We start from the raw sequence: 14929 nt of genomic DNA, 5'->3' as shown, positions 1-14929 counted from the left end.
CATTTAAGCCTGTGAAGTCAAGAGCTACTCAAGAGAATGTTAACACTCTTCATGGCAAGGTCTGCGTCCTAAAAGGTGAAAAAAACGTTTGTGCTTGCTGCGCTGTTTTCTGCAAGATTCCGAAAGTGAAATCTTCAATTCTGTTGAAATACCACCAGGGGAAAAAACTCGTCATCTTTGCATCTTATTCATCAGGCTCACCCACAGGTAGCAGAATTACTGGATTTTACATCCTGCCCCTGAAGGGATACCTGTCTCCCCCGCCGTTTTGACCTAAGTGTCAGAACTCCCAATGCAGTGCGCGTTGCCGGGAGAGCAGGTTTTTCATTTTCAGAGAGTTGTGTGTGCGAGGTACCTGGGGCCTCAGGAAAGGAATTGGGAAATTACTTCAGAGCCCCAGGTTTCCTGCGTGGGGACCTGGCTCCTTCCTATCGTCTGTTGGTGGGAGGGCCTGGCCTGGGTGCGGCCGTGAGCCTTCAGAAAAGATCCTCATGGGCCAGAACGGCACAGGGGACCCTCTCCTGGTATCTGCTTCTGAATCGAGCCGGAGGATGGAGGCAACTGTTAATTATGACTCAGCTCATGTCAGTAAATCAGATTAAGCCTCATCAAGTAGGACCTTACCCTACTTAGGCTGTTTCCAAGCAGACCCAGGAAACAAGACATTTTATAGATATATTGAATTCCTTCAGCATCACCGGGGCAGAAGAAAGACTTGGGTGAAACGTGACGCTAGCTCAGTCAGCGTCCTTCAGGATCAGAGGTGTTTTTTTTTTAAAAAAAAAAAAAAAAAAAAAAGCTGAGTTCGAGACTTCTAGGTGAACTGATGGAAATCGGTGTGTACTTGGGGAAAAAGCCGGAAGTCATCTTTGGGATTCTTTTCTGCTTGAGTCTGGGTCCCTGAAGAGCCCACAGCCCACCGCTGTGGACCTGCTTGTCTGAGGCTGGTAGGTGCCAACTGGGGAGATGGTTAGACCCCAGGCCGGCGTGGGGTGGGGGGCGCTGGAGCAGACCTTTGCTGGGAGGGTCAAGGGTCTCCTGGGGTGTCACCGTTGGCAGCATTTCAGAGCAGGACCCGCCGATCCAGGCTTCTCTGTGCACCAAAGTTTATTAAATGCCACAACTCAGCAACATTCCTGTTCTTAAGCAGTGTACAAACCTGACTAGAAATATTCTGAGAATGTTTGTTTTCACGCTTCTGTAAACATTCCGATTCCCAGGGTGGATAGGAGGGCGTTGGGGAGAGTTGAATCAACGCTGACAGAGGAAGAGAGTCTGAAGCTTCCACACAGGAGTCCTGGGAACACGGCTCAGAGCCGAAGGCCCAGGCGCCAGACCACGCGGGGTGCTGAGACTCCGGCTCACTGGGGAAAGGGAGGCTCTTGTGAACATGACCCGTCGGGGGCACAGACCCTACAGACCCTCAGTACTTCTTGCAGGAGTTCGAACTCTCCTCCAGTGCAAAAGGTCAGGGGCATCGGAAAACCAATGACCGTCTTGTAACCCTAGGTCTGTGAGTCTGGCTGTTTAGGGGTTTTCACACTCGGGCAAGGAGAGGCAGGAAGAACAAGGCATTTGCTGGAGGTTTTCTGATCAGCGTCGCCCCGGGCTGAACGTCTCCTCTGAGGAAGAGAGAAGGCGTTTCATTGCTGCTCCCACACTCAGAGCCTCTGTCTGTAGGATTCCCATGAACACACGTGTGTTCCCATCCACTGCCTCCAGGGTCGCGTCTAGGCGTCCCTGTCCCAGCATCGAGTAAATATTTACCTGTAGTCTTTATTCTGATTTCAGTTTTTATATTTAAATCTTTCACTTGGGGTGAGGTAGGGAATCTCACTTTTTTCTTCCTTCTAGATAGCAGCTGGCACGTTGGCCCAGTGTTACTTATTGAATAAGTCAAATTTCCGCCCTGATGTGATCAACCACCCCCCACCCCTTCAAAACTCTACTTTCAGACCCGAGCCTCCTGGTCGGGCCTCGGCCACTCTGAATTTGGCCACGTTCTTGACAAGCTGCCGCTCGCACAGTGGTTTTCCAGCCCGCTGAGGGCTCAGTTTCAGCAGCGCGACCCTCTTTTTCAGTGCATCCTGTTGTGTAGTTATTTAAGCACTTCATTTTGCCCACGTTGGACAAAAATCAATGAAGAAAATCAAAATGTTGGTACTTGCAATAGGAAGTAGGCTGGGAAAATATCATGCAAGATGGAAATGATTTAGTCTCTTAAAAGGGGCAGGCCGTTCTCCTCGGCCAGGTGCTTTGGAACTTTGGGGTTGAGTGTGAAGGAGAAAACAAACAATTGTGGAGATAAGCTGTCTAAGGTCATGTGAGTGGGAGAGAGAACCTCTGCTCTGAGGTGGTGCCGGGGTACCACAAAGGCTGTGAGAATCCTCAGTCCAAGCAGAGGCGGCCCGAGGGCCTCGCCTTACCCCCTGTGTGTGTCTAGTGTCCAGCCGTGAGCTGTGCCCAGACCCCACCCTGCCACCTACCAACAAAACCAAGCACAGCGCAGATGGGAGAACACCCTGCCCGGTGACTCCTCAGCCCAGCGCTCCTGTCTCCATCCCCACTGACGAGCCAGCACTGCGTCCCAGCGGCATCAGCCACCGGAACCCCTCTTTCCATCCCTCTTCTTCTGCTTGTCAGCACACTGTCCCCGGTTCAGGACACCCCATCTGCACCTGCGCCGCGCAGGGGCCTCAGAGGCAGTCTCCCCACGTCCCCTACTGCCTCCATCCTGGCCCCCCTCTGCACTGTGGCCAGGGGCCGCCAGGAAGGGGAGCCTGAGCACCCCTCTAACAGAGCCCCCCAGTGTTAGCAGGTGGCCACCAGCAGTGTGGTCCAGCCCAGCCTCCATCTCCCCAGGCTGCCTCTGGTCTCCCCCATCATGCCACTCCTTCCCAACTGGGAACCGCCTGGAGTGACCCCCCCCCCAGTCCCAGGTTGACACCCCCCATCCACCTAAGTGGCAGGGGACCCCTTCCTGCTCACACAAACCAGGTGCCCCACCTGTGGGCTCGTGAGGCTGTGTATGATGTGGGCCTCCCGCTTTAGCACCTGGCACGCCTGATAGTCTGACGTGTGTCTGTCAATGAGCATCCGTCTCCCTTCCTGGACCACATTGCATGCCACTCAGCATCTTCCCGGTGACGGGCCACCAGGGTGCTCAGTAAACAGCATCCCGTGCTGTCCTTGTTGGCCTCTGGGCCCCCTGACCTGACCGGCAAGGCTTCATCTAGAACTCTTTGTATTTCAAGGTAGATAATATTGGTCCAGATACTGGTTTGACTTTGCATTTTCATTTATCGACTCAGTGCAGTCTTTTTCCCACGTCTCCAGAGTCACGTGGGCTACAAAGCCTAGAAAGTGAGAAAGTGGTCTGAGCACACTTCCTGCTTCGTCCTGGGCCTGTCACGCTGCCAGCACATGTGGTTGATGCATTTTAGTTGATCATTTTTCCTAAAAAGATGGTTCTATATATTTATTGATTTGTTTTTATGTATTATTTTAATTTGGAAAGCACGTCACGACAGTATAGAGTTTTGGGAGGAAAGAAAAACTTGATCTCTACTGTTGCTTGTCAGCTCAACCACTGTCACACTGTTAGTAAATTACCTCTGGGTCTTTTATATACCTTTTAACATTGCCACAGTCATAGGTACATAAATTTTGTGTCCTGCTTTTTTCCCTCTAAATAACCTTAATGTTGACTGATGGTTATATTTTATATGATGTGGTGTATGAGGCTAACTAGTTCAGTAAGCATTTATAGGCATCATTCTCAATGCTGAGAACCACTCAGGTACACAGACGTGGTACTCTGTCTAATAATAGAACACCACAACTCTGAAGCTTTTCATGACATTTTTCCTTCATGGATGTATTACTTCTGTGACATCACTTCTTCATCCCAGGAAGAAGCCGATGCAAGCCTTCCTTTATCTAATAGCTTCTTTCTTCACTTACTGAGCAGCTTGACTGGGGCTTATCCCGTGCCGGATGCTAGTCTGTGTGCTGGGGACTCAGCTGGGAATCCTCGTGCGTGAAGCCAGACGGGAGTGAGTGCGTGAACGGATGAATGAGGTGGTCAGTAGAAAAGGCAAACAGTTGGGTGAGAGAGAGGGATAATGGCATGGGGTGGGTGGCGCTGCTGTTACTAAGGTCAGGGCCCGCTCTGGTGGTGACGTCTGGGCAGAAAGGGACTTGGAGCAGGCAGTGAGCTGGCAGAGAGGCTGTTTCTGGCCCGGGGACCAGCAGGTACGAAGGCCCTGAGCTGAGGGAGCTGGTGGTTTTCACACAAGAGGCAGGAACAAGTGAGGGGAGGAGGTGGGCAAGACCTGAGGCCAATGGGCCCAGGCAGGTTTGGGGGATGAGATGAGATCTGGCAGGGGGTGATCTAGGGAGGGAGCCCTGAGGAGATCTGGGGGGAGCCCCGAGCAGATCTGGGGGGAGCCCCGAGGAGATCTATGGAGGAAGCCCAGGGATAAGAGCTCCCCCCAGATATTCTCAGGGCTTCACCATATCTCCTGGAGCTGCCCCCAGATCTCCTTGCGACCCCCCCAGATCTCCCTGGGGCTCCCCCCAGATCTCCCCAGGGCTTCCCCCAGATCTCCTTGGGACTCCCTGCTAGATCTCCCAGGGCTCTGCAGGGAACCCTAAGGACATCTGGGGGCCCCTGGGGAGACCTGGGGGTGATCTCCCAGGCTGTGCTCAGGCCTCTGGCTATCCCCAGGTGAGGTGGGAGGCGGTGAGTAGTGACTTGCTCTCCCTCGCGCTCTGACAAGGTGGCTCTGCTCCAGTGTCCCCATCCTGCTGGGGACGCTGTCCCCTTTAGCTTCCGTCTCCCCCATCACCCTGTGGACGGGTCACTTCGTGCTCAGACACAGGTTTGGTAAGCTCGGTGTGAAGTGTGTATGTGAGCAGGTGGACAAGGAGCCACACCCCACAGTGTCACAGCCACGTTGGGGTAACCCTGCTCCAAGAAGTTAGGCATGTTCCGTGAATTTGATGAGCTCTGTAACTCTGAATTTCTCATTTCTTTTTTTTTGCTCCTCTGTCAGAACTTTTTCCTTCTAAAATAAAGGCCACATATATTCATCATATTGTGTAAAAATGTACCCTAGTAGGACTTCCTGTCAGTCTGTAATCATAAAGCGTGATTACCCTCTGAAGTTGTAGAATCAGCTCTCTTTTGGTGGTGGCAGGGGTAGAAGTTAGCCTGCTTATGACCTTCCAGCATTGCTTTATGGTCAGATCGGCCACACGCACGCGGAAGGGAGAGCCCACGAGTCGTCTCTAAACACTTCTTCCTGGAAGAACAGACCGTTGTCGCCCGGTCCTCAGGGTGACTAATTCCTCTTGTTTTCTTTCTGACACAGGAGGAGCCCTCGCAGCTTCCCCAGATCAGGAGGGAAAATATGGAATGTGTTTTACCGCTGACTGAACACAACCCAATGAACTGTCCTGACAGTAGCTTGAAAACCAGCAGTTAGCAGTTTGTGCAGCCCCAACATCACCCGGCACTTTCCAGAGCAGACTCACTGTTTACAGAAACTCTCAGCCTCACGCCCCGTAGAACCTCAGGCTTGGCCGATTTTAGAGATTTCCGCACAAGAAAAGCACCCAGAGCCCCGCGTCCACAATGGCGATGGACGAGTACCTGTGGATGGTCATCTTGGGTTTCATCATAGCTTTTATCTTGGCATTTTCTGTGGGTGCCAATGACGTTGCCAATTCGTTTGGTACCGCCGTGGGCTCGGGCGTGGTGACCTTGAGGCAGGCCTGTATCCTGGCTTCCATCTTTGAAACCACCGGCTCGGTGTTGCTGGGGGCCAAAGTCGGAGAGACCATCCGGAAGGGCATCATCGACGTGAACCTGTACAACAACACCGTGGAGACGCTCATGGCCGGGGAGGTCAGTGCCATGGTTGGTAAGTAGCCTCGTCTTTCCGCCCGTGGGAGTGTGTCCCCAACCCACTTCTTTGCCTGACTTCTGTCATACCCATAAGTGAGACTTTTGCTTCAACTTTTCAAACACTGGTTTGGTAGTTGTTGTTGTTTTTTTAGAGTATAGCTGATTTACAGTGTTTTGTTATTTTCAGCTGTATAGCAAAGTAATTCAGCAATATATATATATATATATATAAAATAGATGTGTATGTATATTTTTCAGACTTGCTTCTCATTATATCTTATTTGTGCTTTCTGTATGTTATGATTTTGGTCAGTGTTCAAATGTCAAGCAACCATTTCTTTCTTGAATGTGTTCAAATAGATTTTGGCTAAGTCAGTGCTTTTCAAAAAGTCCGGAAAAAAAAAAGATATTTGTAGCATCGCTCTTTGTCATTTTAAAGCTATTTGAAAGTTCTTAAAGAAAGAACACGTTAAAGTGAATCAGAGGTTTTGTTAGGTTTATTTAGAAACCTTGATGGTTTATTTCTGTTTTTTCATATATTTTTCATTAGTTCCAAGGCGATGTTTTAAAAACTTGGATGCCAAAAACCAGTGTTCATTAGCTTAACTTTGGTATTCTCAGTTTAAGTTTTAGAGCAGTTACCAAATGAATCTCAAGTGCCTGTGTTTCGAGAAGCGTTGGTCTTCTCTGTCATTTGTCATCCTTTTGTTGGTTTTTGTTCAGATTTTCTAATTCCGCCCCGGAGGGGTTCTTCTGGTACGCTTGTTTTGTTTTCTGGCCAGAAGACCATTTGTACGTCACCTGTTTGCAGTAGGGCCTCTGATGGGTTACGGTCAGGGTGCCTGGATGAAGGAGCATCGCTGGCTGGATGAGTGGTTCCTTCTCTGTCCACGCTGATCCCAGACCTGTGGCAGCATATGGGTGCTCCCTCACCATAGCAGCAGAGAGGTTCGGGCAGCAGGGCCTTAAGTGCAGCAGACAAGACCCTCCTCCACTTGCCTCTAGGTCCAGGTGACAGATAGCAGGCGGCGGGTCTGCATGGGCATGGGGTGGGGGTGAGGGGGTGTCCTGCCACTTTCTGTTTTCAGCAGGGCACATGCTTTTGTGGGGAGAGCTATGCCATGGGAGGCTGGAGGCTGGTGGACTGAGAACACGGCTCCCTCCCACGGGTCCCAAGATGAGTCACCAGCAGCGCTTCCATAGCACCGAGGACGTGCAGGTCATTGGCCAGGTTTAGGATGGCCCATCATCTTTTCTGTGGCAGCAGGTTAGTCTGAGAAGTAGTTGAGGTCTTTGATTGGAAGCAGACGCAGGTCCTGAGTAAGGAATTAAATACTACGAAGCGACTCAGCAGTGGCCGCAGGACTGGAAAAAGTCAGTTTTCATTCCAATCCCAAAGAAAGGCAATGCCAAAGAATGCTCAAACTACCACACAGTTGCACTCATCTCACACGCTAGCAAAGTAATGCTCAAAATTCTCCAAACCAGGCTTCAGCAATACGTGAACCGTGAACTTCCAAATGTTCGAGCTGGTTTTAGAAAAGGCAGAGGAACCAGAGATCAAATTGCCAACATTCATTGGATCATCGAAAAAGCAAGAGAGTTCCAGAAAAACATCTATTTCTGCTTTATTGACTATGCCAAAGCCTCTGACTGTGTGGATCATAATAAATGTGAAAAATTCCACTGTGTGGAAAATTCTTAAAGAGGTGGGAATAGCAGACCACCTGACCTGCCTCTTGAGAAATCTGTATGCAGGTCAGGAAGCAACAGTTAGAACTGGACATGGAACAACAAACTGGTTCCAAATAGGAAAAGGAGTACGTCAAGGCTGTATATTATTACCCTGCTTATTTAACTTATATTCAGAATACATCCTGAGAAATGCTGGGCTGGATGAAGCACAAGCTGGAATCAAGATTGCAGGGAGAAATACTGACAATCTCAGATATGCAGATGACACCACCCTTATGGCAGAAAGTGAAGAACTAAAGAGCCTCTTGATGAAAGTGAAAGAAAAGAGTGAAAAACTTGGCTTAAAGCTCAGCATTCAGAAAACGAAGATCATGGCATCCGGTCCCATCACTTCATGGCAAATAGATGGGGAAACGGTAGAAACAGTGTCAGACTTTATTTTGGGGGGCTCCAAAATCACTGCAGATGATGACTGCAGCCATGAAATTAAAACACGCTTACTCCTTGGAAGGAAAGCTATAACCAACCTAGACAGCATATTGAAAAGCAGAGACATTACTTTGCCAACAAAGGTCTGTCTAGCCAAGGCTATGGTTTTTCCAGTGGTCATGTATGGATGTGAGAGTTGAACTATAAAGAAAGCTGAGAGCCAAAGAATTGATGCTTTTGAACTGTGGTGTTGGAGAAGACTCTTGAGAGTCCCTTGGACTGCAAGGAGATCCAACCAGTCCATCCTAAAGGAGATCAGTCCTGGGTGTTCATTGGAGAGACTGATGCTGAAGCTGAATCTCCAATACTTTGACCACCTGATGAAAAGAGCTGACTCATTTGAACAGACCCTGATGCTGGGAAAGAATGAAGGCAGGAGGAGAAGGGGACGACAGAGGATAAGATGATTGGATGGCATCACCGACTCAATGGACATGAGTTTGGGCAAACTCCGGGAGTTGGTGATGGACAGGGAGGCCTGGCGTGTTGCAGTCCATGGGGTCACAAAGAGTTGGACACGACTGAGAGACTGAACTGAAACGTGGTAGGCTGATCATAGGTGCTCAGAGTTCCTCTTCCTCAGCTGCACATTTTGTGTTTGAAAAATGTAAGGCTCACCATTGATATAACTGATCATTATTTTTAAGAATTAAATATTTGCTCTTAGTACACAGACTTTTGGCTCAGAGGCGGCCAAGATGCAACTTTCTTAGGTTGTCCCAAATCCAGGTTTGTCCGACATCAGCCACCCCCAGCTTGCCGCCTAAGTTCGATGACCCCAACAAGATCAAAGTTGTGTACCTAAAGTGCCCTGGTGGGGAAGTAGGTCCCTTGTCTGCCCTGGCCCCCAAGCTTGGCCTCCTGGGTCTGTCTCTAAAAAAAAAAAAGGTTGGTGATGACATGGCCAAGGCAACCAGTGATTGGAAGGGTGTGAGGATGACAATGAAAGTGACCTTCAGCCCAGACAGGCCCACGTTGAGGTGGTACCTTCTGCCTCTGCCCTGATTAGAGCCCTGAAGCAGCTGCCAAGACAGAAAGAAGCAGAAAAACATTAAGCACAGCAGAAACACTGCTTTTGATGAGACTGTCAACGTTACCTGACAGATGCAGCGGTGGTCTTGGCTGGAGAAGTGTCTGCAACCATTAAAGAGGTCCTGGGGACCACCCAGTCTGTGGACTGCCGTGTTGACAGCCGCCACCTCCATCACCTCATAGGTGACATCAACAGTGGTGTGATGGAGTGCCCAGCTCGTTAAGAACATCTAAGAAAAATAATGTAATAGAGGGTGATTTGACAACCAAAGAATTCATTTACCATAACAGTTACTGTAATGATTGAATTTTACTCACCTTCACTGAATATATATTTCTCATCATAGTCAGGTATAATTGACATTTCCCTTAGAAAAATAACAGTTACTTGTAAAAATTGCCCTCAGTAGTGGTGATCAATATGTAAGACATAATCATATCAACCATACCAGACCACCTGACCTGCCTCTTGAGAAGCCTGTATGCAGGTCAAAAAGCAACGATTAGAACCAGACATGGAACAACAGACTGGTTCCAAATAGGAAAAGGAGGACGTCAAGGATGTATATTGTCACCCTGCTTATTTAACTTATATGCAAAGTATATCATGTGAAATGCCAGGCTGGATGAAGCATAAGCTGGAATCAAGATTGCTGGGAGAAATATCAATAACCTCAGATATGCAGATGACACCACCCTTATGGCAGAAAGTGAAGAGGAACTAAAAAACCTCTTGATGAAAGTGAAAGAAGAGAGTGAAAAAGTTGGCTTAAAGCTCAACATTCAGAAAATGAAGATCATGACATCCGGTCCCATCACTTCATGGCAAATAGATGGGGAAACAGTGGAAACAATGTCAGACTTTATTTTGGGGGGCTCCAAAATCACTGCAGATGATGACTGCAGCCACGAAATTAAAAGACGCTTGCTCCTTGGAAGGAAAGTTATGACCAACCTAGATAACATATTAAAAAGCAGAGACATTACTTTGCCAACAAAGGTCCATCTAGTCAAAGCTATGGTTTTTCCATTAATCATGTATGGATGTGAGAGATGGACCATAAAGAAAGCTGAGTGCCGAAGAATTGATGCTTTTGAACTGTGGTGTGGGAGAAGACTCTTGAGAGTCCCTTGGACTGCAGGGAGATCCAACCAGTCCATCTTAAAAGAAATCAGTCCTGAATATTCATTGGAAGGACGGATGCTGAAGTTCAAACTCCAATACTTCGGCCACCTCATGCGAAGAGTTGACTCATTGGAAAACACTCCGATGCTGGGAGGGATTGGGGGCAGGAGGAGAAGGGGACGACAGAGGATGAGATGGCTGGATGTCATCACCGACTCGATGGACCTGAGTTTGAGTGAACTCCGGGAGTTGGTGATGGAGAGAGAGGCCTGGTGCGCTGCAGTCCATGGGGTCACAAAGAGTCAGACACGACTGAGCAACTGAACTGAATCAAATCAAGCAGAAATTAAGGTTTTGCCAGTCAGAGTGATGCGGACAAGATATATTGAAAGTAAAGGAGAAGTGAAAACGTTGCTCAAGTTCAGTCTCTTTAAATTTTTGTTGGCTTAGAGTTGAATTACAGTATTGAGTTAGTTTCAGGTATATAGTGAAGTGAGTCAGTTATACATACATCCTTTCTTTTATAGATTCGTTCCCCATATAGGTCGCTACAGAGTATTGAGTAGCGCCCTGTGTGGTCTAGAGTGATGAAGTTCAGCTTTAATAGCGGTTTCTCCCTGTATTGGGTGGGCCCTGTGGGGAGTGGTGGTGCTTGTCTAGGAGATTTGTTGGTGAGGCTGCCCTGGGGCCCCAGGTGAAGAGAAGGCCTGTGAGCTGAGCTCCATGTCACCACTGACTTGCTGTGTGGACAGCATAATTTGCCCGGCTTTGGGCTTTCCCCACCCCTGGCCTAGTCTCTCCACTCAAAGAATGAAGTACACTTACCTCCGCTAGAATTTAGGTTAACCAAAGCAGTTTGTGGTTTTGCTTGAATAACTTGATTTTGTTTGCTTTGGTTTCTTTCTTTTTTTTTTTTTTTTTTTTTGGTGTGTGGTTAGATGAATCTCAAAGCCTATTTTGTTGTGAGTTGGTGAGATGAGAGCTACCTAGACATTTAAAATTGGTTTCCTTGAACATGAGAATTCTGGGTAGCTTTGAGAGGGTGATATAATTATGTTTGGCTCAAATGAAGAGATTCTGTTCAAATGCCTGAATTCTCCCAGTCTTCCTCTTTTAAAGCCAACATCCCTTTCTTTTCCCCTTTCCTCCCTTGTCTTTTTCACTCTGTTTTTTTTCTCTTTTTTCTTGATAAACTTTGCCCCAAGCCCATGGGTCTTTGTGTTTTCCCATAGCATGATGGTAGCGTTAAGTTGATTGGGTGGAAGATGTTTTTCATGCCAGCCAGGCTTTCCGAACATGGCCTCTCTGGGAACTCTAGCTCAGCCCTAAAGCAGTAGTCAATCCACTCAGTATGAAACCACCCATGGTTCCCAAAACCCACTGAGAATTCAGAATTCTCCATCTTTTCACAGCAGTACCCACAGCAGCGTGACCAAGCCTTCACCGTGAAGCACCCCCAGAAGTACTGAGTCTCCTCGGCCGCCCTGTAACCCACACCTGCCCTACCATTCTTGCATCGTCTGGGAGCCCGTAGCCTCAGAGATGCCATCTTAACCCCCCAGTCTCCCCAGGTTTTGTCTCGCACCCGATGTTGTTCAGTCGTGTCCAACTCTTTGCAACCCCATGGACTGTAGCACACCCGGCTTCCCTGTCCTTCACTATCTCCCAGAGTTTGCTCAGATTCATGTACATTAAGTTGGTGATGCCATCCAACCATCTCATCCTCTGCTGCCCTCTTTTCCTTGCACCCCAATCCCACACTTAATCCCTTCCTTCGTGGCAGGTCACCTTTATCTTTAGGTTAGACTATCTCTTTATCCCACGGTTTTCCTTTTTTTAGGTATTTATTTCTATGTGTTGATTTGGCTGCACAGGTCTTAGCTGTGGCATCCAAGAGCTTTAGTTGCAGCATGAGAGCTCTTAGTTGTGACGTATGGGCCTTAGTTCCCTGACCAGGGATGGAACCTGGGCCCCCTGCATTGGGAGCTTGGAGTCTTGGCCACTGGACCTCTACGGGAGTCCTTTCCACTGTTTTTCTTAATATTAATATAATGCCATTCACTTTCAGGATTCCCCAAGGTCGAAGAGGCCTGTCACCCACTCTCACCTCACAAGACCCCTGCACACAAGGCTTCCTTCACTCCATCCTCCGGTCATTTCTCCCCTCTTTCTCTCAGGCAGCCCCATCCCCCTACCTCTCCTTACAAACCTTCCTGTTATAAAGTCACCCCAGGGAGAGGAGAGTGGCTTTCAAGACAGAAAACCTCATGGTCTGAGTTCACGTAGGTCAATTTTTCTCATTCCCATAACATCACTGGGTTACTTTAATTTTTGTAAGACTATCAATCATAAAGGTTGCTTTTTCAGTTCTAGTTCTGTGCTGTGTAACACACTCCCAACTCTGGCTTTATTTTTAAAACAATCCGTCCCCCTAGGAGCCCAGGGCTTAGGTGTCCTGGCTCACAGAACTGTCCGCGGGGGAGCGTGGGCGCCGCCATCCAGCCTGTCACCAGGTTGGCAGCCCCAGGCTGGCCCTTCTGCTCCCAACACACGTTTCAGGGATAGGCTTGGGGTCATGGCCCGCTTCAGCTCAAAGGTCATGGTGCCCAGAGCTCCCAGAGCAGCTGTCCCCTTGCTACACAAACTGGGACCTCTCATGAGCCTCTGTAGCGCAGATATTTTTGGAGAAAATGCCAGGGGTCTGTTTGAAGGCACTGCTGCTGCCAAGCAACCAGATTTCCAGAATTAACGTTTGGGATTAATGACGTGCCCTGTTTATCAGCCCGCCCCTTTGTTCCCCTGCAGTCTTTCGTGAGCTATTCAACAACTGTTTCTGAAAGCGATCTCTCCCCAGCCGATGCTTTTAATACTCCCTGCAAAACCTGATCTGCTTATGAAAATATCTGGCGTGAACTCTGGCCTAGAAAAACACGAAGCCTGGAAGAGGGTGGTGAAGTTGAGGTGAAAGGACACAAAGCCAAAACCCAGGGATCCTCTTGACTCCTGAGAGTTAGCAGGCTTGGAGGGAGCAGACCGAAAAGGCCTGGCGGCCGGGCAGGGGCTGGGGGTAGGTGCCCAGGGTGGGGTTTGGTATCACGGTTGCTTCTCATGGGAGAGACAAAACTATGAAAAGCAACATGGAATTACCCTCTTTTTTTAATTGGAGTGTATTGACGTGACATATGGGTAATAGCAGTTTTAGGTGTGCAACTGTGATTTTTATTCTTTTGGCTGCACTGGTCTTCATTGCTGCTCGGACCTTTCTCTAATTGCAGTGAGCGGGGGCTGCTCACTGGTTGTGGCTCGCAGGCTTCTCTTTGCAGTGACTTCTCTTGTTGTGGCACATAGCCTCCAGAGCACAGGTTCAGTAGTTGTGATTCATGGGCTTAGTTTCCCCTGGATATGTGGGATCTTCCTGGACCAGGGTCAAACCTGTGTCCCCTGCGTTGGCAGGCAGATTCTTAACCACGGGACCACCAGGGCTTTCCTGGTGGGTCAGACAGTAAAGAATCCGCCTGCAATGCGGGAGACCTGGGTTTGATCCCTGGGTTGGGAAGCTACCCTGGAGGAGGGCACGGCAACCCACTCTAGTATTCTTGCCTGGAGAATCCTATGGACAAAGGAGCCTGGTAGGTTACCGTCCATCGGGTCACAAAGAGTCGGACACGACTGAGTGACTAAGCACAGCATGGGACCAGCAGGGAAGTCCTAATACTGTGATCTGATGTTTGTATTTTGCCCTTTTTTGTATCAATTAGTATACAGTATTAGTATACAGATTAGTATACTAATATATATTAGTATATATTATATATATTATATATATACTAGTATATAACTAGTATATATTATATATTATATATTAGTATACATAGCCTGTCTCCAGTCTCCTTATGATGCAACCAAAAGATGCTAACTACAGCAAAATCTTCTCTGATACACAGCCTTTCCTGTCTCTGTCTCTCCACGTCCATTGGTTCACAGTCTCCTGCTTGGTCCTGGCCGCACTTCACATCAGAACTCACTCATCACCTGCATCCTTGCTTAAACGTGACACAGTCAACTTGTAGCTGGCATCAGGCTTTTCTTTTCATACCATCAAAGACTTTCGCTTGAATAAATCATCATTATCCCTTCCGTGTTGAAGAACGTTCCTTTGCCTATAGTTATTTGAGTGGTTTCTGTCGGGACTTTGTTAAGAAACAATCCGGAGACAATTAACCCCAGCGAGGGGTGGGGAAGGAGGACTGTCGTGTGGGTTTCTTCCTTCTGTGGCGATCTGAGACACTGCACCGTGTCCCTGACTTGCCTCTCTTTGTCTCTTATCCTCAACCCACAGGCTCAGCTGTCTGGCAGCTCATCGCATCCTTCCTGAGGCTCCCAATCTCGGGGACTCACTGTATCGTCGGGGCCACCATAGGGTTCTCCCTCGTTGCAATTGGTACCCAAGGTGTGCAGTGGATGGAGCTGGTCAAGATTGGTAATTGGCATTTTCTTTTACGTATAAGAAGGAAAGTTTACATTTTCTAGAGTAAGTGTTATTAAAAGTTACCATTATGTTTTTTCCTTTAAATGTTCATGTATGCTGATAATATGTTTTCCCTTAAAATTTCTGTTAGCAAAGATGGTGAACAGTTAGGCTTTTTTTTTTTTTAACTCTGGATGCTCTTATCAAA

At 48.2% G+C, this 14929-nt stretch overlaps 1 protein-coding gene and 1 pseudogene across 10 annotated transcripts in view; both read left to right on the top strand.

The window, feature by feature from the left end:
- SLC20A2 (solute carrier family 20 member 2) overlaps window positions 1-14929 on the top strand; it is a 110916-nt gene that overhangs the window by 54422 nt on the left and 41565 nt on the right. For all 10 annotated transcript variants that reach the window (XM_027962673.3, XM_027962674.3, XM_060407168.1 and 7 more), the window contains 2 exons: window positions 5376-5927; window positions 14593-14733. In XM_027962673.3, coding sequence (XP_027818474.1) covers window positions 5639-5927; window positions 14593-14733 — 430 coding nt within the window. In that variant the 5' untranslated portion in view covers window positions 5376-5638. The remainder of the gene's footprint in view (window positions 1-5375; window positions 5928-14592; window positions 14734-14929) is intronic.
- LOC105605295 (large ribosomal subunit protein uL11-like) lies at window positions 8729-9875 on the top strand (annotated as a pseudogene).

Source organism: Ovis aries, chromosome 26 (assembly GCF_016772045.2).
Source record: "Ovis aries strain OAR_USU_Benz2616 breed Rambouillet chromosome 26, ARS-UI_Ramb_v3.0, whole genome shotgun sequence".
NCBI classification, from domain to species: domain Eukaryota; kingdom Metazoa; phylum Chordata; class Mammalia; order Artiodactyla; family Bovidae; genus Ovis; species Ovis aries.
This window is presented reverse-complemented; position numbering and strand designations above follow the sequence as displayed.